General features: G+C 46.5%; 1 protein-coding gene across 3 annotated transcripts; it reads right to left on the bottom strand.

Moving 5' to 3' along the window:
- Positions 1-873: 873 nt before the first annotated feature.
- On the bottom strand, positions 874-24,149 carry LOC115324409 (putative nuclease HARBI1). Of its 3 annotated transcripts, XM_040502787.2 has the most exons (4): positions 24,031-24,149; positions 18,347-18,490; positions 14,070-14,277; positions 874-1,709 (listed from the first exon to the last, which is right to left on the bottom strand). In XM_040502787.2, exons 2-4 carry the CDS (start codon positions 18,437-18,439, stop codon positions 1,315-1,317), a joined length of 696 nt encoding a protein of 231 aa, XP_040358721.1. In that variant the 5' UTR covers positions 18,440-18,490; positions 24,031-24,149; the 3' UTR covers positions 874-1,314. The 3 variants fall into 3 exon arrangements, with proteins under 3 accessions (XP_040358721.1, XP_040071360.1, XP_040071359.1); XM_040215426.3 differs by lacking the exon at positions 24,031-24,149 and having other exon boundaries at positions 14,085-14,277; positions 18,347-19,041; XM_040215425.3 differs by lacking the exon at positions 24,031-24,149 and having other exon boundaries at positions 18,347-19,034.
- Between the last annotated feature and the right edge of the window lie 1,772 nt (positions 24,150-25,921).

Genomic DNA, 25,921 nt, shown 5'->3' with positions numbered 1-25,921 from the left:
CGGCAGGTTCATGGTCCTGTCGGTTACAATGAATTAACGAAGAGGGGAGACACGTCTTTTTTTCCCCCGTATCATGGGACACGGAGACAGATCACTGCTTCAAGGACGGCTTCGTCTTGAAGCAGAATAGGTCTCCTCAAGGACGAAGATAAATATGCCCTTGAACAGACGTGCATTCATCACTGCACCTGATGATCACAGCTTTAAAAAGTGTCAGCAGTGTTCCCATTTCTTATTGGCCACATTAACAGAGGTCATCATTTACTAAAAAAAAGGTGACAAAAAAAGGTTTCTTTTTTTTTTTGCACACATATAAGTTTATGAATTATAATAAATATTAAAACATTGCTACCCTCCCGGCACTAAAAAGAAAAATATTTCCTAGATGTAGAATTACTACTGCTCAAGTTGCCGGCGTTCAATGAAACGGCTTTGGTGAAATGGCGTTTGATGAAATGGCGTTTGATAAAACTGTGTTCGATGAAACGGCTCCAATGAAACAATGTTCAATGACGCCGTTCAATGAAATGTCTGCACTCAACCCTGTACCAATCAAAGCCGGGCAAAGAAAAGAAATACAGTCCCGCACGACTCCAGATAATCTTATCCGGAAGCCAAGGAAAACGCATAGTGTAGAACAGCACCACAATTGCTACAGCACCCAGTAACTGCAGCTGAGCAGGCTCAAGAAAGCTGGCTACCCGAGACAGCGGGCCGCACCAGCCACACTGCTGGAGCTTCAAGCAGCTTCAGCCTATACCCACAGGGAACAAGAAATGAATGAGCCGGCAGTGCACAGGATTCAGGATGCAGGGCACAACCATTGCAGAAGCAAGCTAACGACGGTGCAGAATAACTTAAGACTATTCATGTGACTACATAATCAGTTTATTAACTTGTAGGCAAAAAAAGAACACAATGCCGCTGGTTTGTGGTTTTAGTCTGCCAAACAGCACATCAAATGTAATTTTGCAGGAAAACGAGGTCACAAGCGACGGAGCCAAGTGTGAACCACGAGATAACTTTTTGGCGGAATGAGAGTTACCTCAAGGAGAGGGAGTCTAGAATGGGAGCTTGAATGTATGGCACTGGAGAAGGTACACCTTCAGGCAAAACTACAAAGATGGCAAAAAAGTGTGAACTAAAAGAACAGAAAATGGAAAAGTCTCAGCTATGTGAGCAAGAAATGCAGTTACAGGCCGGTGAGCTGCGGCAAGAAGAGGAGCAAAGCAGCCTGCAAAACACAGCTCAAGGCAGTAAAAAAAAAAATATGGTTCCTGAAAAATGCCAATGAATAAACAATAAAACCTGGTTTCACTGCCCAGCCGGTTGCAAGTAATCGAAAAGACAAGGTGTCTCCAGGCCGAAGTATGTCGAGACCTGGTTGCCATACATGCAGGAATGGCAGTTAGCAAGGATCACAGCGACCTTGTACATCCGCGGCACCGTCTGCAGTAGCATCCTTTGATTTTGTCCAAAGTCCAAGAAGGCGAATTGGGCCACGACTTTCCCCAATCCCAATTCAACCACCTGTCTCACGGCATTCATCCCTGCGTTGAACCCCTCCTGTGGCTTCGTCAGCTCTGATCCTTCGTAGGGTGTCATCAGGAGCAGGCGGAGAGGATAGGAAGGATCCCCATATACTGCAAACTCGCTTCCTTGGACCAGCTGCTCCAGCTTGTCATACAGCTGGCTCTCACGAAGGATTCCTGAAAGCACAGCATATACACAAACTTCACAAATAATGTGACTAGAAGGCAAGGCATAAAACAGTGTTTCCAAGAACTTGTCACAAATAGAACAAAGATAAGCAACAGACTACAACATTTTCTGGACTATGCAGTTTTAAAAGTTGAAATTTTATGCAGACAAGCTGCAGTTGCAGACTATACAAGAATTTATGTTATCAAGGTTGTTCATTACGACGAGACGAGAGTGATTTCAGAAACAACAGACTACAAGGGGGGACCCAAAAGAAACCAGGATTTATTTTTACAAAATTGTGTATTTATTTTTGCACATTTAAATTACAGTCACCTTCAAAGTACTTTCCGCCTGATGAAATAACTTGTCAAAACAGCCTTTAAGCGCGTCGATTTTGACGCCTTTGAGTACTTCCGCCATTTTTTGTTTCACCTCTTAACACATCGGCACACCATTTCCATCTGATAACTTCTTTTAATCCAAGGAAACAAAAAAGAAGTCACACGGGGCAGGGTTGGGTAAATAGGAAGGGGTGATGCCATTTCTGGTCAAAACCTGCTGAACACTCAGCGCTGTGCACGTAGATTGAGCAGACCGAGCTATGGCAAACAGGAGACGGGTTCGTCCACCATGACAACGCACCTGCCCATACCGCACTAAGTGTTCAGTTTTCATTGAAAATGGCATGACCCCCCCATTGACCACCCTCCCTATTGACTCCACCTTGCCTCGTGTGGCTTTTATTTTTTCGCCCCGGCAGGCACGTAGCCGGGGGGGGGGGGGGGGCCATGGGACCCAAGCCCCCCGAAATTTTCCATTTTGCTGGGACCTCCTCTCCCCCCCTCCCCCTCATACAGCATTTTGTCATAAGTGCCCCCCCCCCCCCCCCCCCGCCCAAAAAACAAAATCCTGGCTATGTGCCTGCCCCCCCGGCTGAAAACAGTTTTTAGAGAAAACGGTTCGCCGACGTGGGCGAGGTGAAAGAAAAAACAGCAGGAGCATGAAAGGCATCATGATCGACGAGTCTAGAGGCTTTTTATGGTGTGGGAATAAACATCTCGACAAGCGTATTGCATCGGCTGGAGAGTACTTTGAAGGTGAATGAAATTTGAACGTGAAAAAATAAACACGATTTTGTACAAACAAATTAAGGTTTCTTTTGGATCCCCCTGTATGTTAGCGATAATTTCTGCACGATGAGCACTTTTTGTGCATTAATACAGCAGACATTTTTCAAGGTGTCCTGTGTATGTGTCGAGCATGCACACACTCCGTTTCATACATAGCGTGCAATGCAGCCAAAATTAGCACACCGGTTTGCACTGCCGCCGACCGCCTACGTTTCCCCCCATAAAATAGTGCTGCCCCTGTAAAAAAAACAAAAAAGACGAAAATGTGCATCTTCGGAGCTAGTAACTGATAGTGGCGTTATGATTTCGACGGAACAACAATTTTTTTCAGTAAAAAGGAAAATATAATGTAAACTACTGTAAATTGTTTTCCGTTTTCGTTCGTGCGGCAACCGCTTCGGGTTTTTGGGTTGTGCAACTGCTCCTGCTTCGCCGGTTTTGAGAAGATGGCGTCTTACGCAGGAGGCTTCCCACCCTGCTTGGATATTTTCAAAGATTCGTAGTGCAAAGATCTCAAAAGAGTGCAAACAGGTGATCGCCAATGTGTACGCGAGTTCAAAAACGCGTTTCGAAGTCCTGGAGACGGTCAGTAACGACACAGGAGTGTGGGCCCGTACTGTCACGAAGTACAAGGCGCAGTGTCTATCTAGCAAGGTGGCGTCCCCGAAGCGAAGACCTCGCAACGTGAAAGTTTCGAGCACACGGACCGTGTTGTGAACTGCCTTCTGTTATGTCTGGTGTTAAAATCGGCCTTATGGCTTCAAAATGAAACAAGCCTCAAGAATGAACCGTGCCAGTGATGAATCGTGTCTATGGCTCCGTCTGCTTGCGGGACCTTAACCTTGGTCGGCTAGGCGAACGATGCCCGTGGCTGCATCCCGACGCGTCTGATTTCTTCTGCCTGCGGGACCGTAACCTTGGTCGGCTCCGTCTACCTGAGGCACCTTAACCTTGATAGCCTAAGTGGACGACGCACATGCCCGTGGCTGTATTCCGAGGCCCCTGCTTTCCTCGAAAAGGAAACAACACTCAATCCTGACCTCGAGTGCCGTGTGTTGTGTATGCGTCTATTGCGAATCACTCTCGGTTCATGGGGGCGCCGGCACCAGAGCAGCGAGATACTGTAGTCTGGATGACTCTCATACACCGGCGAGTATTCTGACTCTGAAGGAGACTTCCATTAAGTCACATCACGGGAAGGAATGTCAAGCCGTCTGACCAATGGCAGTACGGTCCCCTAATCCCAGTATTCGTTATATAAAGGACCGTCCACTGCACTCCCAAGGTACTCTATGATTTTCACGGTACCATGTAAATAAACGGCTTGAAGTAAAAAAGCCTTAAGTCACGAACATTCTTCCGTTTTGACGAGGCCGGCGCGGGGTTTAAGCGGAACACCAGCCCCTAGTCTACCCCCTTATAAATAAAAAAAACAAGAAGAAAAGAGGAACTGAAATATGCATGTCCCCAATGTGCAAAGTCATGTATAAAAAATAGGTAAAAAAAAAAAAAAAAAAAAGTTGCGCTTTAAGTGGATTTGAGCCACCGCTACCGAGACGTCAGTATCGCCAGAGCAGCGCCTCATACCGCTCGTCCACGAAACGCGCGGAGTAACACATTTTTTTGTTTTTTCATGCGCACTACTTCAGTACCTTTCTCAGCGTTGCACGCTATGTACGAAACAGAGTATAGGTGCAGACTATATAAGCAAAAGCTCTTATTTTTCGACCAAAATTTGTCTTAGCGGACTACAGTTCTAAAAATATGGTAATAACACCCCTGTTACACTGGCACTCTCAGGTGTCCTCGAGCCAATGACAGTTGACTCAATCGTGACTGGTCGCAGTTCTACACGGCAGTACTAACCCTCTTTGAGCTGCCAACGATAGCTGAACTAAAACTGAGCTCACTGACCTCGAGTGGCTCACTTCCGCCAACTGAGGTCACAAAGAGGATGGCGTCTGCTACGTCGTCAATGACAGCCAGCATTAGCGACCTACTTGCTGTTTTGGAATGCGGGAAGAGGTACCCAGAAACGGTTGCAGCGGCGAATATTGCAGGAGAGGGCACGTTTAAGGGCCGGATCTGCCTTTAGAATAATTCCAGCATGTCGCAGAAGCCAGTGCTACTGTGAGCAGGGCCACAGGTGATGCACTATGTTTCTGCTGTTTGCATTCATATGAAGAGTGAATGGACTTCCTGAACGCATTGTCATTGACAATGGTCCCCAATTTGTGGCAGAATTTCAGACCTTTCTCAAGGAGAATGGCGTGCGGCACACATTCAGTGCACCATACCAGCCTGCGACAAATGAACTTGCAGAAATATTTCTGCAATACTTCAAGCACAGCATGAAGGGGGAAGGCTCAACAAAAAAAAAGCTGGCAAACTTCCTGTAGGCATATCGCGCCACACCGCATTGTTCAACTGGTGAGGCACCTGCCAAACCGTTTTTCGATCGTGAACTGCGAACTGAACCGACACTTCTGCGACAATATCTGAACGGACAAATGTACATGGAGCCAAAACAAAATCTTGTTCAGAACAGACAAATGCACTCTTTTTTTGGAAGGAGACCCCGTATCAGTGTGAGATTACTGCAGCCTGAGCAAGCGGGTACCTGGAACAGTTGTGAGAAGAACCGGCTATACCAAGTAAAAGTCAGAGAAGCCACTTGGAATCGACACATTGACCAGCTACATACTGGTCACTCCATCCACCAAAGCCAACCAGAGCCGGGGGACGAAAAAGATGCTTGCCCAAGCCCAAGTGTGGAAGCGACAGATGACATGCCAGAGACGACGCATCTGCAAACTCCAAAACAAGTTAGCAGCATAAGTGGCACACCAGCAGTAGGCCATGGCAGTCGCGCTGTAAGGGAGAAACCTCAAGAAAATATGACAAATGCTAGTCGTCCCCAATGACTGAGGCAACGACCTCGCAGATTGGACCTCTAAATTTGCTGGGGAGAAATTGTTGTTTAGCCTAGCTGAAGATTGAAGCAACAACCATAGGCAAAACACACCAACAAAGCTGGCCACCCTACTGTAACTGTCACATCATGCTTTCTGTAACTGTTCTTTTCATGCCTTTATTTGTCCTAAAAGACAAATAGATTCCTGTTAACAAACATAGCAGCAAACATCCGACTTTTTCGGACAGCAAAGATACTTGATCGAACGGACCCCCCCCCCCACTTGAGTTCTTATGCAAATAAAGATTGATTGAAAGAATGATGAATATTTGCTGAGATATCACTTTTTATTTTAGCCTGAATATAGGTTTTCATAATACGGATGAACTTGGTACTGCATTAAATATTTAATATATAAAATAATAGCTTTCATTAGGGATGCCGCAAACTTTTTTCGAACTGAAGTTTCGATGATTGAATCAAGCGGTTCAAAAGGTTAGAAAGATTTCGAATTTTCGACCTTTCCATATCAAGAAATTCGACAGAAGTCGAATTTTTGAACTTATAAAACTAAGAAGTTCAACGCTTTTCGAAATTTCGAACTTATTACGCTGCACGATGCTTGTCGAACTTTCGAACTTGATAGACTAAAAAATTTGATGACTTTAAAACTTTCGAACTTCTTGCACTAAAAAGTTCGAAGCTTTTCGAATTTTCTACGCTAAGAAATTCGACAATTTTCGAACTTTCAAACTTATTAATCTAAAGAATTTGAAAATTGTCGAACTTCCGATTCCTGAAAACTCAAAAGTTTGACGAACTTCAAACTTTTAGGGTAAAAGTTCGAAGTTAGTCTAACTTCGAAAGACCGGCGGGCGGTTTCATTTGAATTCAAGCAATGAGGTACAATCGTAATTTTTTTCGCAATTTTACATGCGGTCTTGCAAAAGACAATGCCGTTTATTTCAATCATCTGGCATGCTTGGTATTAAAGAAATAGATTCCCAAAGGAGCGAGGAAGGACGACGGGTTTTTGACAATGGTCGTTTGTGCCATATTTGAAGCGCGCTATAGACCTTTCCAGCAGCAGTCTCGAACGAAGCAATTTACAGCGCGCCCCCGGTTTTGAGAGGGTACATCAGTGTTGCCCGACTGCGCTGGGCTGTGGAGTTTCTTGTCAGTGCGCTGTGGCAGCCTGCGTAGACGCACTTCCGGACGCTGGTGGAGGCTAAATTGCCGCGTTCTATTTTTTCTTGTGTGTTTTATGGTGAATAGAATTTTTGGGGGGTTTTTAAGAATGCATTGTACTATTTTGGGAACAAAAACAAAGAAATTGAAGCTGTTTCGGTGACTCCGCACGGGACAGAGCAAGTGCTACTGGAATGTTTGTTTCATTTTATGTTGATCTTTTTACGGCACCATACACTCATCCGTGTCAACAAAGGTCTTAGCCGTCGAAAATATTTGACCACACAGGAAATCCGAACTGCATGGATATTCCCCGCCCACAACATGAAATTAAACGAGCCTCATCAATTGAACAACATATATTGTACGTACCTCACGGTGTCGCGTTATCCGAACAGGATTTGAGAAAGGTCTCAAATAACACAGCATATCCAATATACAGTGTCCACGATAGTCACTTTATGACAATCGGACGGAATCCGGTGTGTTTTGGGGAACATGTAGAAGAGAGCAGCTTTTTTGCACAGCTTCAAAGCAAATGAACGAACGCGTCTATTCTGTCCCCACACCCCGGACCCGACCATATCAGCTATTTTTCGCGAAGACCCGGAACACAAGCCGGGAAGGCTTTTTGGAGATTATCTCAACGGAAATAATCCTCCAAGAACGTCGAACTGCCCGCGTCGTAGGCTGCTTGACGTTCGCTCTCTTCGTCCGTTTCCTGCGAAGGCCGAGCAGGCTACGAGCCCTGATATTCCCTGGTTCTCACAGTTGAAGAAAACACACAAAAAGTAAGCATCCTTAACAGGCAAGTAAAGTAAAAACTTCCAAGAAAAGCCTGCGAACTCCAGATGCACAATGCAGGTGGGAGTCACGCTGACCGGGTTTCCCCAGCTCAGGCAGGTGGGAGAAATTTCGGGCCGATACGGGTCGCTCAATTCGCAAAATGGCGGCGGCCAGAGAGCTCTTTTTGCAAAGGTCTATAGGAACCGTGCGGATCTAATTCAAGCCCCGACCAGGGCGCCCCTAGCGGCAAACGGGTCCGTTGCATCGGGCATCTTCTGCCAGTCGCTGCGTTGGTTGTGCGTTGTAGTGGGTTAGCGCTGTAATTTCTGAGATGGCTATTCCGCACCAAGAAAGCCGCAACAATTGCTGCGTGGTTGGCAAGATCGCGCACTGCACGAAGTACTAATCGTCCCTTCGAAGCCGTACGAGGCGGAGTACTGCGCGACCTGGGTACGACTTGTGCATCCATACAGGTTAGTGGCGTTTCTTACCTTCCAGTTCGCGCTTTGTTTAAGCTGCTGACGAATAATACAATTAACTTTTTTTCTCTTCTAGCGACGATGGAACAGCATCGACACCGACGGCAAACTCTAAAGTATGTAGCAAATACTTCACCGGAATCGAGAAGCGGAATGCGGTCGCCCTCCTAAGCCTACCGTTGGATGTTTCCATCAGCCTATAGGAAGATAGTAAAGAGAATCGTGGAACGGCGCGAAAAAAAAATCGCCCAGTTATTGTCAAGCTGATTCAGAAATAAACATACATAATTACCGCAGTCCACTCAACGCCAACAAAATTTTTTTACGGGCGCGCTTAATTTTGTTTGCAGAGTATGGCGCTCCGTGACATCCACTTGTCCGCCGAAACGGACCTCCTTCACGTCGCACACGCGGCCAGATTCATGAAACAGTTTTCTCTTCGTCATGTTGGCACCACCGAAGAAGCTTTCTGGATTCGTAACCGCCTTAAACCCCGTCGTAATCACCCCGGGAACACTGTCCGCTGTGCTGCATGCCAATCGCCACTGCTTCCCCCCGATGATTCGGCGCCGGCTACCGAAGAAGCTTTCCGGATTCTTAGCCGCCCACTGTCCTCTGTGCTGTTCGTTGCTATTACTTCGCGATGATTCTGAGCCGGCGGCACCGTCTTCCGAAGGAACTTTCCGAACTCGTAACTGCCTTAAATTCCGTCGTAATCACGACGGGGACACTGGTCGCCGTGCTGTTCGTCACCATTGCTGCCCGATGCTCCTGCGGCGGCTACCGCCAGGTCGCGGCGAACAATAGGCGACCGCCGCGACACGGCCGGCTTGCTCGCTTCCTATAGCCGAAGCAATTTATGGTAGAGATGTTAAACTTTTTAAGAACGATCTATGTATAGCCTAGGTAAGTGTCGTCTTAAGATATGATTATTGTTCTTCAGGTCGAGTTTCGAAGAAATATCCAAACATGTACCTACGGGTTATTATGCCTTAAACTTGGTAATTTTTTTCGCCTATATTGTTTCGGGTATCGCATTTAAATTAACACCAGAGACAGTACATATCATTACCATCTGCAGAATACAAAATAATGTATTTATTGTTTTTTTTACGTTGATGAATAAATTGACTGATGGGGGAAGATTTCTAGAATTGTTCAAATTCAGCACAACATAAAAAAAAAAAAATTTTTCTCATTTTATGTTTTTACGGCGTGTTCCTTTTGACCTGTACACATTTTGGTAGGAGAAACTTGTTTCATAGTTCTGGGCCTGAATATGCAAGAATACAACACTTCCAGTGGGTTCTTGATAGTTTTTTTTTTTCTCTCCAGCTTTTTATTTTCGCACTTATTGTTATGCTTATTTATTCATTATTTTTTACCAATGGCACAGTTATTTAGGTCGAAAAGACACAGCTTTGAACTTCCTAGCCACCGAGCATGTGATGAGTAGTGCCTTCTGAGAACGAGTTTCTAACAATGACCATCTACACAATCTTTTATGCAGTGAAGAGCGATTTAAGATAAGCTCGACAATGCCCTCTTTCCCCTTATTGTCTTCTTTAACAGTCCGAAATATCTGGGAGAGGTGGGGGGGGGGGGGGGGGGGGGGGGAAGACTGAAGCTTCCCCCCCCCCCCCCCCTCCCCCCGTTTTTCCTCTTTCGACGCCACTGGTATGGTAGAATGCTCCTCGACCTCAAGTTGCGTCAGCTTCTGTGCTTTTCGCTCGGCGTTTCTCTCACCCCAGAAAATAAAACTCCAAAGCAATTACAAACAAAAAAATTGTCAAGGTGCAGGCGAGCTGGTGTATGTTGATCATGATGCAAAATCCCAAAACTAGGAATGAAATTCGCAAAAAATAGTGTAAGAAGAAAGAAAAAAGGGGACAAGACAACGTCTCAAACTCAGCTGAGTTTAGTTTGAGACGTTGTCCTGAGCTGAGTTTGAGACGTTGTCCTGTCCCCTTCTTTCTGCCTTCTTACGCTTTTTCTTTCAAATTTCATTCCCAGTCTCAGGATTTTGCATCATGCACAAACTAAACTTACTATATGCCAGCGTCACTCAAGCGGCGTTCGATCGGATTACTACCAGCGTGCAAGGGGGTTGGGGGCAGTTTGCCAGATAACTTCAAGGTTTTTCTGAGCCTCAACCACCTGCCTGCCCCTGGCCGTTTCGAACTGGATGAGTATCGTTAAACAGTGTGTTCGTAGGATCACTATTTCGTGATGCACGTTAATGACCACCCCGGGCTGGCGGTCACAATTACTGATCTATTGTCACACGTCACTCTGCCCTGGCAAATATTCCAGCACATCCGGGACGCTCGTCGTCTCATTTAATTGCCTGACCAACTTCGCGCAGTCTAAATAACACACCCGAACTTTTCTAAACCTGATTTCGTGAAAACCAGTGAGGCGTGAAAACGTTATTTGAAACTGAAACTGTGTCGGAACATGAAAACCGGACTTCAAACTTTGCGCACTTGGACTTCAAAGAAATCAGAAAACTTCGAAGTTTTTTTTGTTTTTATTTTTTTGAATTTGGCCTTAAAAGGGAATTGAAATTTTCGAACTTTTTAAACTTTATGTAGAAAGAAATATGAAATCTTTGTATTTATCAAACTTTATTTCTTTAAGAATTCGAAACGTTCAAATTTTTCGAATCTTAGATCCAAAGAAATTTGAAACATTCGAATCTCTCGAATTTCAAATTAAAGAAGTTTGAAAGCTTCGAATTTATCGAACCTCAAGAAAACAAATATTCGAAATAATCAAACCCGAACTTTTAGAAACCGTGAAAGCTTCGAACTTCTCGAATTCTAAATTCCATGATTTTGGGAAGTTATGAATTTTTCGTATTCGGACCTTCCTCGGCCGAAAATATAGAAACCTTTCGAATTCGAACATCAGTTCGGTTGGAAAATATCGAAACCTTTCAAATTCGAACATCAGTTCGGTTCAAAAATATTGAAACCTTTCGAATTTGAACCGAATTTGCGGCATCCCTAGTTTTTATTGTTTTTTTTTACCTTATAGTAGAATCGCTTGCTGACATTAATTTTCGTGTGCATGTGAGTTTGTGAACAGACAGTTTATGTGGGACTCCTGAACGAACTCTAGCAAAAAATCCACCAACAAACTATAAAAAGAAAATTTTAAAAAAAAGCTTTTTAGAGTTTGTGTTAGTAGAGGACTTCAAAATGGGAGAGATCTTTTTGCACGAAACCTAACCTAGGGCTCGGTTCTACATCAATTATAGACCTGTCAATTTCGAAGTTCGAGAGCCAGATTTTTTTCTTTTTGGCATGCAATCAAGCGTTTGTTCATAGCAAGATGAAAGCAAGACGTGAATCAGAATCCACTGGTACCATCCTTTCGACGCTATTACTCGCCCACATTTTTAAACACAACACAGCTTGTGTCTCTGGCTAAACAGAACAATTCAAACAAATGTGATATGTCCCAAGGAGTCTCGGTTGATCGTTACAAGTCGGACGCAAAAATAGTTTTCTTACCTTATTGCCTGTGTTCTAGAGTCTAAAGCAGCCTTCAACAACTACATCTGCATCTGAATCCCCGTGAAGGTCATTCACGGGATCGCCGCAGTAGGTTGATGTTGTCACAATCATGATCTCCACTCGTCGTCGAAAACATGCCGCTTGGTTCTTGCGGGGAATGAGTGGCGCAATCGTACACACTGCGACGGCTTTGCCCCAATCACAATATCTCCGCTCGTCGTCGAAATTACACCTCTCGCTTTTTCCCGGGCACGAACAAACACGAGCGGCACACTCCTTTGCACCCTCCTTCAACTATGTTCGACAGGCATAAAATAGTTTCGCTCAAACACTCACGGCGACGCCACGCAGTTGATGAAGTGATGATGTTCTCACACACGCGCTCCCATACCCGAAAAACACGAAGCAATTACACGCCTTGATTGATTCTTGGCCGTCTAACTTTGTTGAATGTCTCGCATGTATAAGAGTTTCCACTGGGCCATCAGGTAGGGCCACGTAACTTGCCTCGGAGGCCAAATAAAACGAGATGCCGTGCTTTTTCTTGGCACCGTATCATCCAGAAATGCAGATTGATCTACCTTCTGTCTAGTTTTCGACATACACACCTTTTCTGATTTTCCACCAAAGCAACTTAAAAGACGCGCTTGCTCATTCTTGCTCATTGAAACATACACAATAAGCTCGTGAACAGGAAGTATTCTAGGTCACAGGAAGTTCCGCCGTTGCTCATTTACGTTTACCTTGGAATACCATGTATAACATAGATCGTGCTTGCTATAACTAGCACTCCGCACTGAAATTTCAGTAGATATAAGCTTTTAAGGCCCTGTCACACTGAGGCAACAGTTGGACAACTCTATCCGGCAACACGGGGAAGTCGTGTTGCCGGCGACCCTGTCACATCGAGGCAACAACAACAGTCGGGCAACATGTTGCTGCCCCTGGCAACCGTGTTGCCCGATTTATTGTCCGACAACCCTATCACACCGCGCTGACGGCGAGGACAACACGGGGAACACTTCGCCAACTTGATTGTTTACCTTCGTTCGTGTGCGGCGCAGAATCGCTGGAAATGTGACTCTACAAAAGGCTAGTGCATTCAAGGGGCCGGGAATTACTACGGTACGACATCAACCAGTGACTGTGATTAGAAAACTTGACATGGGGAGTATTTTCCGCTCTTTATTTTATCAAATGTTGTTTATTCACTGACAAAGCAGATAGCCCTAACCGAGAAAAGTGACATCGCTGATATATGTTCGGGATTCACGCCACCGTATGAAGTGTTTCTGTCCGGTTCTTTCATGCAATTCCTATTTCTACTGTAAAATTGCATTAGCACCGGCAGTACCCCAAAGCGTCTTTTGTTACGTGGTGTTGAGCTGAACTGACACTGCTTCAAAACTGCGACACCGACACCATCGGCCTTCATAACAATCGGTGGAATAAATATTTTTCAACACAGTCTACTGGACTACCGCCTGCTATGTGATCGCTTCATTCCCCCAAAAGGTCCTGGGTAATTTTAAAACAAATCAGGTGTCTGGTAGCAGCTGTTTCCAAGTTCCAAGCATCAACAATCATGATCAGAGCGGTCGTTTTATGCTTTGATTTTTTAATCTTTGGTTTTCTGGATTATTTTTATTATACTTTATTAGTGGGTGAGTAGGCAAGCCATTTTATTTCACTATCAGTAATGTGAGCTGGTCTCTTGACAGTTCTGATTTCAAAACCCGTCTGAACGTTCCCGACCGTAGCTGTGACCATTTCGAAAATCGCTTTCCGTAACTATGCAGCAAAAATATTAATCGAAAATATTTTAGCTGCACGCCAGTTTTGATTATTGTTAAATAATGTATTCCAAGCCTTTGTTTGAGCAAGACTTTATTGATAGGGGACTAACTCTACCATCGAAGCTATCTATGTTGTTGTGTTGCCGGCCCGAAATTTGCTCAGCCAGCAATCAGGGCGACACACGTTGTCTAACACAAGTTGCTGCTCTTTTTGTTGCCAAAAGCTGACATACCGAGGCAACATTTTAGGGGTCGTCCATGTTGTCGTGCTGTTGCTGCGATGTGACAGGCTTGTCGGACAACACGGGGAGCGAGCAACAAGTTGCCCGACTGTTGGACAACGTGTTGTGTTGCTGTTGCCGTCGTGTTGCCTCAGTGTGACAGGGCCTTTAGCAATCCTTACATAATAACTTAGTGTATCGTAAGAGAGGCTAGCGCTTGCCCCCCTTTCTGGGGTCGTGAATAAAGGTTACATGGATATGGCTCAATCCGCTTCCAAAGTGCAAGTGGCATTGTCGTCCCCAATTTTACGGGTGCAGCCTGTGACTCACCAGCATTGTGCCTACCTCCTGGGTAGGGACCGTCCAGCTGACAGATCAGCCCATTTGGGCACATGAGGGCCTGGTACTTCAAGGCGTGGACTCCCTTACGGGCATAGAAGTAGATCTGTTGGTCCTCCGAAGGCCGGCATATGGGTTGCGCAGTGCTCTCAATGAAGGCCCAGCAGTTTTGTAGTGGAGCCCCCTTGCGATGGACGGCCTAAAAGCAATCACGGAGAATATGTGGGCGAGTTTACGTTTAAGCACTTTCCCTGCCTGTAAAGGGTTTTACATATACATGGCTCCAGCAAAATTATTCACAGCGTGTTTTTCAGCGAAAAAATAAGCTATGCACCACCGACCGCTCGGTCTTCGTCTAGATATAGCTTTAGCGATCCCAAACCAAACGCCAAAGTTTCAGAACTAGCCGTTATCTCATTTAAAAGTCACAAGTGACCTTTAAGAAATTTTTTACGGGAAACTGGTGGCCGACAAAGCCCACGAATACCTGACGATGAATGGCATGAACTACATCTACAAGCCCCCTTTTCCCCATTGAAAGTTTCCAAAAATCACTTATAACTTTGGGATAAGACAACGGTTAGACCTGAAACTTTGGTATCTGGTTCGGGTCGCCAGCACTACACTTGGAAGGAGGCCGAGTGTTCGCCGATGTGTAGTTTATTTTTTGCAGTGAAAAATATCCCGCAAGCGTTTTTGGGCACACACTGTACGGCTGGGCCATCCTCATGCATATGCAGCAAGGAATATGTCAAATGGAGCACTCAATACAAAAATTGTGCAAATTAAACTTAAGGAATGCATATAAAACAGAAATTGTAGCTAAATGTGCAAAGGAATAGAAACTAAAATGAGGTTAAGTGTGTCGCAGTACAAGAACTGTTTTAGTTCTCACATTGCCAACAATTCTAACTGCAGTTTATTTCTTTTTATATAAGAGCGTAGCTGAAGCTACAAACACGAGCATGTGGCCTGGATAATGTTTGCACTACATGAACACGCAACGCAAGCTAGACAGGAACACTGAAAGCCCAGAGCTTGCTCTCGTAGTTTGTGTTACACTCGCACTTGAAGTGATATAGAGAATGGTCAGTGAGATGGGTTATCTCACGCACGCTATTGTTGTAAGGAACTAATAAATGTTTCATTGAATATTGCTCAGGTTTATGTGTCCGTTAGGACCAATCTGCTTAATATCACGAATCTCATACAAAATGCCTCTGCCACACAGCAAAATTTGATGTAATTTCCATCAAATTACATTAGCTGATCGGACAATCATTGCGTGCCACTCCTGGCGCGGCGCGATGCTCATAGTCAGGATTGCAACCTGATTCACCAACAATTTAATGTTATTCGATAGAAATTAAATTAACCTTTGTCGTAAGGAAGGGCCACCTTTACCACCACAGAGAATCATCTCCCCAGGGTGGCACCAACTCGGCAATCCACGTTTTCCTAAATGATGGTTCTAGAGGTTTTGGTTTAAAAACAAAGCATCATGATCTATGAATTCACGAGCAATCGTGACAGGCTCGTGCCAGGGCTCCTGGAGTGCACGTGCGTTCTCGGCCCAAACAGCTCGAACCGGCGATTTACTAAAAGGGTGGATTGGGCCCGAGTCCGACGTATTGATTAGGCACAAAGTCCACCCGAATGCTGACACAACATTCGTGTTCAACCTCTGTTGGCACTCAATCTCGCCGTGATGACGTTAGAATTCCAATGCACGGGCTTTGATTGTTCTGGGTGGCCTTGGCATGCACCAACCAACGTTGCTACATTACCTCAGTTGTGGAACTCCCGCGGACGGGGGCACACCCCCTCCCCCCACTTACTTCTGTCCGCCTCCCGTCGTTCCAAGCGCCATCTAAATTTTCGTTTACGAACTGTGCTTTCCATAGAGTACAATGGAACGCTACCTGGACGCTGCGCTTTGAAACGTATGTATTCCATAAATACACTGCAGTTACCATAGCAGCCGTCCGGTCCGTCAAATGACGGGAGGCGAGTCATGGTGAGGGAGGGGGGGGTACAGCTTGTGCATGCAGCGTCTATGAGCAGTTCCATAACCGAGCTAATCTAATAACGTTGGCACCACTGATCTCTATAGCCTCGTTTACATGAAAGCGACTTCAGCGCATCGACTCCACTCGTTCTTCTAACGAAGCCGACGCAGCAACATTTACATGAACGCGCACCAAGCCATACATGAAGGTAGCGCCATGCTGTGTCAAAGCTCGAAGTTATGCAGTTCCGGCACCAGCCGCACCACGTTTTCTGGTGCATCGCACGTGGAGGCCCTTAGACGCATTCAGTGAACGTAAAGATTGTGCCCGCTGTCTTCGGTGCTGTGGAAGAAGCTACGAGACAGAAGAAACATCAAAACCCAAGCGTTTAGGGCTCCAGGCCGGGCCGCCAGGTCACTCTGGACCAGAGGCAATGTGTGTGCGCACGCTTTCAGGAAGCCTCCGCGCTTCGCCGCGCCAGACCTCGCCGATCGCAACCGGACCAACCAGACCCCGAGTCCGAAAGGCTCCTCCGCAGTCAGGAACGGCACCGAGGTAGGAACTGCTCGTTCTGCGCCACCATGCAGTGCTCTACAGTGCTCGGAGCTCTCAGTGTCATTCGTGCTTGCGCCGAAGCCTTTGGCACCCCTTCAGACGCACAAGTCGTACTTCGCAAGGCTTGGACAGGGGCCGAACTCACCGAGCAGCTCCGCTATATTCCGCTTACTTGTGATGGCAATAAAAGCTTGTGTTTGTTCTCAGGAAAAAATTGCGGGCGACCATACTGGACCACTCTCCGCGCCACCGACGAGGTAGGCCGCTGCCATGTTCTCAGCTGTTCACTCGCTCCCGCGGCGACCGCCTTCCCAAAATCCTACCCGTTTCAAAATGCGATGCGACCTCCGTTTACATGGGCTGAATGAATGCACACTCGCCATCTCGATCCCCTCTGTCTGGCGACTTGAATGCGATGCACTTTCTTTGCGCATTATGCCGTTTACATGACCACATTGAATGCGACAACTGGATTCGATGCCACTAAGTCGCATTCACGTAAACATGGCTTATTACAATTGCTGGATTGCATTTGCCCGCTCCGCGAATGCAGCCACTGGTGGCCATCTTTTTGGTATAGTTATATTCCCTCTAGCCAATGTACAGCTGGTGCAGCCACTATCATCCATCCATGGCAGACAGCGTTGTGGCAGTTGTGGGGGCAGGCTGCCAGCAAAATAGCGTGAGCGATATTTCGTGCTCGATTGAAATTGTTTGACGAAACATATTTTTGAAACCAGGCGTGAACGGTAGCCCAATCTTCGAAGACCCGGTAAAAGCTTCACGAAATCGCAGCACCGGGGAAAAGCAGCACAGCACTATATAACAGCACGCATCAAAAGAAGCATCGAAAGCAGACGCCGGTACGGAGCCTGCTTTCGATGCGAGCTGTGCTGTTTTCATCTGGTGCTACGCTTCCGTAGAACTTTCGCCGGGTCCTCAAAGATGGGGCGACCGTTCATGCCGGCTTTCAAGAATCTGCTTCGTCGAACAACTTCAATCAAGCACGAAATATCACCTACGGTAGCATACTAGACCCACGGCTATTTCTATGGCAGCCTGCCGCCATAGCGCTGTCCGCCATATTAGTATGATGGCTTGAGATAATATAACTCTACCAAAAAGATTTCCGACCGTGGCCGCATTCCCGTCCATAGGCGGAGCTGGTGAAACGCGATCCAGCAAGTAGACAGAGATCAGTGGTTGGCACCAACCAACGTTATTAGATTAGCTCAGTTACGAAACTGCTCATAGACGCTGCATGCACGAGCAGTACCCCCCCTCACTCAACACGATTCGCCTGGCGTCGCTCGACGCGCTGGACGGCTGCTTTGGTAACTGCAGTGTATTCTGTGGGATATGTATGTTTCGAAGCACGGCGTCTAGATGGTGTTGTAGCTCTGCTCTATGCAGCTCTATAGAACGCAGTTATAAAACGAAAATCTAGATGGCACTTCGAACGACGCCAGGCAGACTGAAGTGAATGAGGGGGGGTACCGCCTTCCGCAAGAGTTCCACAAGTGAAGTAATCTAGTAATGTTGGCACCAACTCAGCCCTCTGACGTCGCGTCACTGCGGTGGCGCTGCTGTCGGCACTGCGCATGCGCAGACTAATCACCTCAGGCGGATCCGTTTTCTGCGCGGGTTCGTTTGGAAACGGCGCATTGGTGCATCGCCCAACACCATCAGAGCCGGAAAGCTTACGTCGCTCATGCCCCGCAGATGTGCTGGGGTCAGCCACTGGTGACAGGTCAGGTCGTTCAGGAGGAATCCAAACTTCGTCTCGATGTGCAGCATCACTTTGTTGGACACGCTCGAAATGACCGAGTAGTGGCGCCCAAAATACTCCTGCAGGTCACACAGGCGGTTGGGGTACGCCAGTCGGCGTAGGCACATGCATAGGGCTTCGCGAGCAGAGACGCGCACTCCCTGGGCGCTAGTCACGTACTCGGGCAGCTGCAACGCTTTGACGAGCACAGAAAAATCCCTCTTCTCGAAGCGGAACTGGCGGCGAAACGTTTGGCCCGGCATGGCATCTATGTCGAGGAGGCCGTTTCTTGACGCGTACAACCTACGGCGCGGTTTTCGTTCAAGCAGTTGAAGCAGCAACAAAGTTTCTATCTCATCAGATCTGAGCAAGGCTAGACAGTACGGGTCCGAAAGAATACTTGAATAGGCCATGGTGTGATGGTGTCAGCCGTGTCAATGGGAGAACAAGAACACCAAGACACGCACGAACGTCGTTCCGCGTGCTTCGTTTCGCGCGGATGGATTGCATTGGCTTGTTTTTTGTTTGTTTTGTTTATTCACTGGTGTACTGAAGACGCAGTTTGTCTTCTTTTACATAGATGGCGCCGCACTAGTTAGAGCAAGCAGTTTGTGTTATTTTACATAGATGGTGCTGCAGTCGTTTCCGCCGCTTTCTGCTATATTTCCGTAGAGAGCCTAGATTTAAGTGGAGAAAGCAACTCAAACCATAGACCCTTTTACTATGGTGCCTGGAGCGCGTCTTCGACTGGTGTGTTCAGCGTCCTAACCCGCCCATACATCAAAAGTGGTCCCGATATGGCAACAAATGACGCGAGTGTCATGCTGTTGCCTGTCGCGATCCTGGCGGTTGGCCGTAGAAATGCTGGCAAAAAGCACGAGCGAACGCGAGTGTCGCTGTCGTCACGGCGTCCCATTAGGCGTCCCAACTTCCGGCTGCACTAGCTTCCGTGAACTGTCACAGTGGAAAGAGACCTGCAGCAGAACAGGCATCTGCTACATACACCATAACTGTTGGAACGCCGCCAGGGTCGCGACCGGCGACAGCATGACACTTTTATGACGTCATCAGGCGGAAATCGAGGGACCACTTTTTTGGCCGCGGTAAATCAATACCACCTAGAACACAAGGCCTGCGCGTTTCCTCCTCTAAACGTCATCACTAGTAGATCCCCTCAGCGCCCTCTAGCTAGCCCGGATGAGCAACATCGTCTGCTACATCGCCTGCAACATCGTCTGCTCCATTGACTGCTTCAGTGGTTTGTGCAGCAGATAATGAAACAGATGCTCATGTCGAGTGTCTTTTGCTATAGACCTTTTCATTTCAGTAGTTGCCTGACCGTCGGGTAGAGGGCGCTGGCGCACTCGGCGCCATTAGGTTGCTTCAATTTGGTCGGTTTCGGTTTCAACGTACACGCGATTGTGATGCTGTTTTAAGCCACTTTCGATTAATTTTGCGATATGAATTTCTTCCTAGTAGCACACAGCGAATGAAACAATAGTATTGAGCCACTTGGCAAACCACGAAGTGGTTTCGAGCCTAAATTGCGACCTTTTTTTACTAACACTTTATGCGTCTGATTCCGTCCATCATTAATTTCGGCCAGGTTCAGCGGTGAAACAACTGCGCTGATGCACAGGGAAAAGTACAATTGTCCACGACCGTACCTGCGGACACTAATTTCAAAAAGAAAAAAACTAAAATAAAGAGCAGGACAAGCTCCTCCTGCAGCGTGCGCTCTCTGCCTGCCGCCGTGCTTTGGCTGTGCATGCACCGAGCGGTACGGAAGTAGATAGCTCGCGCTCAAGTCAGATATTGAACTGATCATCTTATATTGCAACAGAATATATTGCATGAGTGCTTAGTGAAAAAATCAGGTCGACAACATGATTAACAATCTGCTGAATCACCAAGAACAGATGAACTGACAAGTTTACTGTTCGATGTTTGGTATTCGTACACCAACCTTTTCTAACTTCGAGACTGGAAACGTCTTTTAAAATGACTATAAAAGTTTCATATAATCACGTAGATCATGTAAAAAAGTGATATTGTCTCGGCCTGTTTTATTTAAAGAAATTAAGCGCTCGACAAATATTTTGACAGACCAGCCTAGGCTGACTAGAAACTTTCCTTAACTAAAGTACTCATTTACAGCATTTCAAAATATTGGCCTTATGAAATAAACTTTTTGTTATATGGACATTTGCTTACGACGTTCTCAAGGTATGAGAATGGTAAGATAATTGTGAATGCCAGAATTCAAATAAAGTCTGATATCCATCTTCTGTAAAATTTGCCGAATGAAATTGAAGAGCGCAAAAGAAATTATCTCCGATAAGTTTGGCTGAAGTCGAACGCCACGCGCCACCCAATGGACCTTTGTAGAAAGCTGTTCACTGATTTGAAACGATGCGCTTTGCACATTTTGACGTCGCCATCTACTGAAAGTAACTCCCTATTCGAAGCCGACAACCGGCTGCACTTGGGTGATTTTCATGCAGAATTCTTTTCGGCGTCACATTTTATGAATCATAGGCACTATCAAGTTGTCTGTGGCAGTTTCTTGCGCGGGGAGTCCAAATATTAGTGTTGAAATAAATTAATTGAATCTGCATGGTTATATCAAAAAATGACTTAAGCAATTTAAAGACTATGGACATGGGACCAAGCACGATATACAATTCCGTGGAATTCATGAATAAACCGATAAAGCGAATGCTTATATCACACACGCGATTAAGAACGTAAAACAGATATACGTGTGATATTGCGAACAAACAATTTGCCTAATGTTAAGGTACCATTATTTCTAGCATTAAAAATAATGCAAACAAAATGTTTGTTCCCGCGCCTTGTCCACTAGTTTCCTAGTGTAATCAAAAGGAACTGTTTTCGATCTGTTGGAACTACAAAACAACATGTTTTCAGGAAAAACACGTGGGTAATTACGCTGAGTGTTTTTGTTTTCTTCCTTGACACCAATGCGCACTCATACATATATAATAACATAGTGACAGTTGCGCACACAAGGACAAGGACAGAGAAGGAACACATTGACGTATATATAATAACATTGGGCTTCCCTATTGCAAATGGTCCGCCCTTATTAGTAACCAAACCTCAGTTCTGATAAGTTATTGGTATTTGAACCCTCGAGGTTCTCTTCGAGTCATATATGTATTCAATGGGCGCAAGTGCTAACGCTGATTCCTGTTCCTATAAAAACTTTTCACACGTATCCCGCACGCCGACGGTAAATAATATTCAAAACGTGTTACAAAATCAACTACAGCAGTTGCGCGCATAATGATGTAATGCAATTACATGGTAAGTATAAGTATCGGACGACACTTTACGGAGTAAGGCAAGAGACGCGGTGAAACGCGACGAAAACACGAATTCAACGCATCCGCCAAGGCGCGGACGGGAGAGCGGAGCAACAAGTTGAAGCAACCTAATGGCGGCCGCATCACGTGATTCCAAGATGGCAGCGCCCATGCGGCGGAGGGTGAAAAGGTGCATACACCAACTTATGTTTACAAACAAACCGGAGCGCCCCTAGCGGACGCCACCGGCGCCGCGCATGCGCGGTGGATGGTGGGCAAGAAGCCCGCCGTCGCTCATAAACAAACCATTGAATTGCGTTGTTGTCGGCGTCGGTGGGAGTCCCCGTGCTCTTTTTCGCGTTGGAATTGTTAATGCTACGTCCTCCTAACAATGTCTGACTATTTGAGCGGCTTCAGCAAAACTAACGAGGCAAAACTTTGCGTGAATAATGTGACGTGCGCCGATGCTAACCGCACTCTCGGATTTCTTCGCCGTAACCTCAGACAAGCTACATCCCCCGTAAAACAACTAGCTTATACTACCTTGGTCAGAACTAAATATAGAATTCGCTTCTTCCATATGGTCACCGTGGCAGGCATACCTAACTAACAACCTGGAATCCGTTCAAAGCAGGGCCCTCCGTTTTATTTATTCCGACTATTCCCCATACGCAAGCATATCACGACTTCGCCAATCAGCTAACCTTGACACTCTTTCTCACCGCCGCAGGGTGTCTCGTCTTTCTCTTCTTCATCGGATCTTTTATTACAACAGTCATCTCAGACAAAGTTTGGTATCACCTCCTTACCGCATTTTCCCTCGTCTCGACCATTCTTGTAAACTCCGTCCGATTTCATCGTCAACCGTCACTCACCAAATGTCTACTCTACCATTGGCCATTGACGACTGGAACTCACTGCCTGACGTAATTGTTACCTTATCTGATACTAAGAAATTTTCTGCAGCCATTAGCTTATTTTTTCTAACCCATAACTAGATTACAGCGTGTTTTTGTAGATAAATTGTTTTGTTACTTGTTTTTTTTTTTAAGTGTTCACTCCCTTGTGTAATGCCCCCTGGGCCTTCAAGGAATAATAAATGATGATGATGATTCATTTCACGTGGACGCCGCAGAATGGGCGCTAAAGCCTGACTCCCACGATGAGATTCTGCTCGCTGTTTTCAGACGCGACGTTGCTCGGACTGCAAAAGCGCGGACCGTAGCTGAGATGGTGGACTTCGATACTGAAAACCGCAAGTAGAATCGGGCATTACAAGTCGGTGATGGCCACTGGTAACAATAATGATAAACATCTTCTTGTATCTGTTTACACTTAGCCTACTTACCCCAACCAACCTTCAAAAGTGTTTTGAGGCCTGCACTTAGTTCTTATCGCAATTACCGGGTCAATGTTTGGTTTCCGGGCCGCTGTCGTTTGGACGAGCTGACGACAAAAAGCAGCCAAGTTTGAAAGAGCAGACGACAGTTCGGACGCATGCGTAATGGGGTACGGGCAAGAAGCACCGCGTCCCGCGTCAACAAACCACTCGAATGTCTGTGTGAGTCTGCCTACTCTTTTTCGCGTTGGAATTGTCGATTCTACGTCCTCATCGCAATGTCTTACCACTTTAATCGCTTAAGCGAAATTATCAAGGCTCGTTACGCCGCTAAACTTTCCGTAAATAATTTGACGTGCGGCGATTCATTCGCATGAACGCCGCAGAATGGACGCCAAAACCATGATGAGATTCTTCCAGCTATTTTCGGTAGCGACGTCGCTCGTGTTGCAAAAGTGTAGAAGGTAGCGGCGATGATCGACGTCGATACTGAAAATCGGAAGCGGGAACAGACCAAGCGTAACAAGTCGGTGATGACCACCGGTACCAATGATCAACATCTTGTATCTACTTTTTACACCGAGCCTACTTAAGTCTTTTGAGGTCTGCAATTACTTCTTATTGCAATCACCGGGTCAAAGTTTGGTCTACGGGCCGCTTTTGTTTGAACGAGCAGAAGACAAAAAGCAGACGTTTGAAAGAGCAGACTAAAGTTTGAACGTTCAGGCGGCCGTGTGAATTTGAAGACGCACTGAACCCGTGGGTGGTTCGGACAACTTGGCGGTTTTTTCTCGTTTATGTTGGAACAAAGCAAATACATCTGGCGACCACAAAGTGTTGCCCGCGCACGCAATTGTAGTTCGACAGCGTCTGGTTTGCCCTTTTCACGGCTACTATCCACGTTCTCGGACGAACGGAGGTGGCAAAAACACATGAAAACTGATCTTCAAACCTTTCCAGACTCTCTTGGTACAACCCCCGTCGCAGCATTTTGACGAGAAAGCAGGTTTTTTGTCTCGTTTCTTCCAAGGGAACACAGGAATGCATGTCTGGCACGGCGACTTCTGCCCACCGCCACAGACCGGAAGTGCGTCCGGCGCGCCACCACCGCGGCGTGACGTAGGAGAGTTAGACGTTCACGTGGAGCGTCAAATGCATGAGTGAAAGTGCCTTACTGCTGTGCGAAGGGCCGCAAAGCCCTCCGCTGGGCGCTGGACGCTAGCACTGGACGCCATTTTTGAGGGCGCTGTTCATACTCCGTTCATTCCTAAGCAGAGAACGCAGCCAATGCCAGAAGCACGAGAGCTCGAGGTGGCTGCTTTGAAGCGTTCTTAGGCAGAACGAGCGCACGCTCGAGAAATGCTCGTCCCAAAGCCAGGAGCGCGTGCTAGCCGGCGCTTCTGGCCGAGGGAGTGTTCGCATGCACGTTACAAATGACCTGGAAGCTCGCAATCAGCTCGCGCTCAGCAGACGCGCACGCAGCTGTGGCCGCAAGTGAATGCGACGTAGTAGACCGTTCTAAGAAACGACGTAGTAGGCCGTGTTCCAAAGTTAACTCGATCTTACTCCAGGATAAGGTGTTCATACCTTGGCGTTCTAAAACTTACCCGCGTCCAGCGTTTTTCAATATCTGTCTTGTCACGTGACACAACCCGTCGGAGTAACTCGGATCCATTTGGGTAAGATTTGGAACGCAGCCGTAGTTCTGAAGCGGCCCATATATACTCTCGTCAAGCTTCGGGGTGTTCGCCGCTTGGGGCGGGTCGGGGATCTACTAACGATACGTCATGCGCAGGCCTTGTCTTCTAGGTGGTATTGGGTAAACACACCAGTCAAAGACGCGATCCAGGCACCATAGGATGGATGGATGGATGGATGAATACGGCTGAGCCCTTTGGATCGGGCGGTAGCTTACGCCACCTAGCCATTTTGTTTTACCATTTAAGCTTAGAATATTTAAATGTGAAATCTATTCACTCCGCAGTGCAAAGAAAGTGAGGCTATGAAACCCCCTTGCCATCAGTGGATAAGAAAATACCTAGTTTTCTCTCGATTTCTGCCACCATTCACTTAATCTTTGCTTGGTAATCTCTACAGTCTTGAAATCCACTCTCCCTTCGCTGTCTCTAAAACCCAATGACTTTATTAAATCTATGTTGTCTTCGGTAGGCATAGGGTGAAGCCCTTTACAGTCGAGTATCAAGTGCTCAGCCGTCTCGTCCTCCTCTCCACAAGCAGTGCACACTGTATCAATTTCCTGGTACTCCACTCTGTATGTTCTGGTTCGCAGAACACCCGTTCTTGCCTCAAACAGCAATGAGCTTCCCCTAGAATTGTCATAAATGCTTTCTTTGGCAATAACTCTTTTGTTTAATCTATAGCTTTCCAGAGCCGTCTTTGTCTGCATTCCCTCTAGCCACCAATCTCTTTCTGTGGCCTTAACTTTCTTCTTAACTGAGACTTGCTCTTCCGTATCTTCGCTATAGCCCAAAAACTTTCCTCTTAATTTCCTAGTGCGCTGTCTCCACTTTGTGTCTACACTCCTCATGTATAAATAGCTGAAAACCTTTCGTGCCCATTGCTCCCCGTCCATTTGCCTCAACCTATCTTCAAATTCTACCTTGCTCACCGCTTCCCTGCTCTCAAATGATGCCCATCCCATGTCTCCTTGTACTCCCTGGTTTGGCGTTTTGCAATGTGCCCCCAAAGCCAGTCTACCTACTTCGCGCTGTTTTATTTCTAGTCTCGCATGCACTTCGGACCATACTTTTACAAATTCAGCGCCATCTACCGGAACGGTTGCAAAGTTTCGCAGGTGGGCGTGGCGCGGCGTGCGTCCGCCT

Source organism: Ixodes scapularis, unplaced genomic scaffold (assembly GCF_016920785.2).
Source record: "Ixodes scapularis isolate PalLabHiFi unplaced genomic scaffold, ASM1692078v2 PGA_scaffold3__209_contigs__length_174095766, whole genome shotgun sequence".
Taxonomy (NCBI): Eukaryota; Metazoa; Arthropoda; class Arachnida; order Ixodida; family Ixodidae; genus Ixodes; species Ixodes scapularis.
Note: the sequence above shows the minus strand (reverse complement) of the source record. Positions and strands in the feature narration are given on the sequence as shown.

Coding starts and splice junctions, on each gene's coding strand:
- LOC115324409 (XM_040215425.3), bottom strand. CDS start 18,823: ATGGCCTATTCAAGTATTCTTTCGGACCCGTACTGTCTAGCCTTGCTC. Junction 14,278..18,346: donor ATCTGCGGGGCATGAGCGAC/GTAAGCTTTCCG, acceptor GATTGCTTTTAG/GCCGTCCATCGCAAGGGGGC. Junction 1,710..14,069: donor AGGAGGTAGGCACAATGCTG/GTGAGTCACAGG, acceptor CTGTGCTTTCAG/GAATCCTTCGTGAGAGCCAG.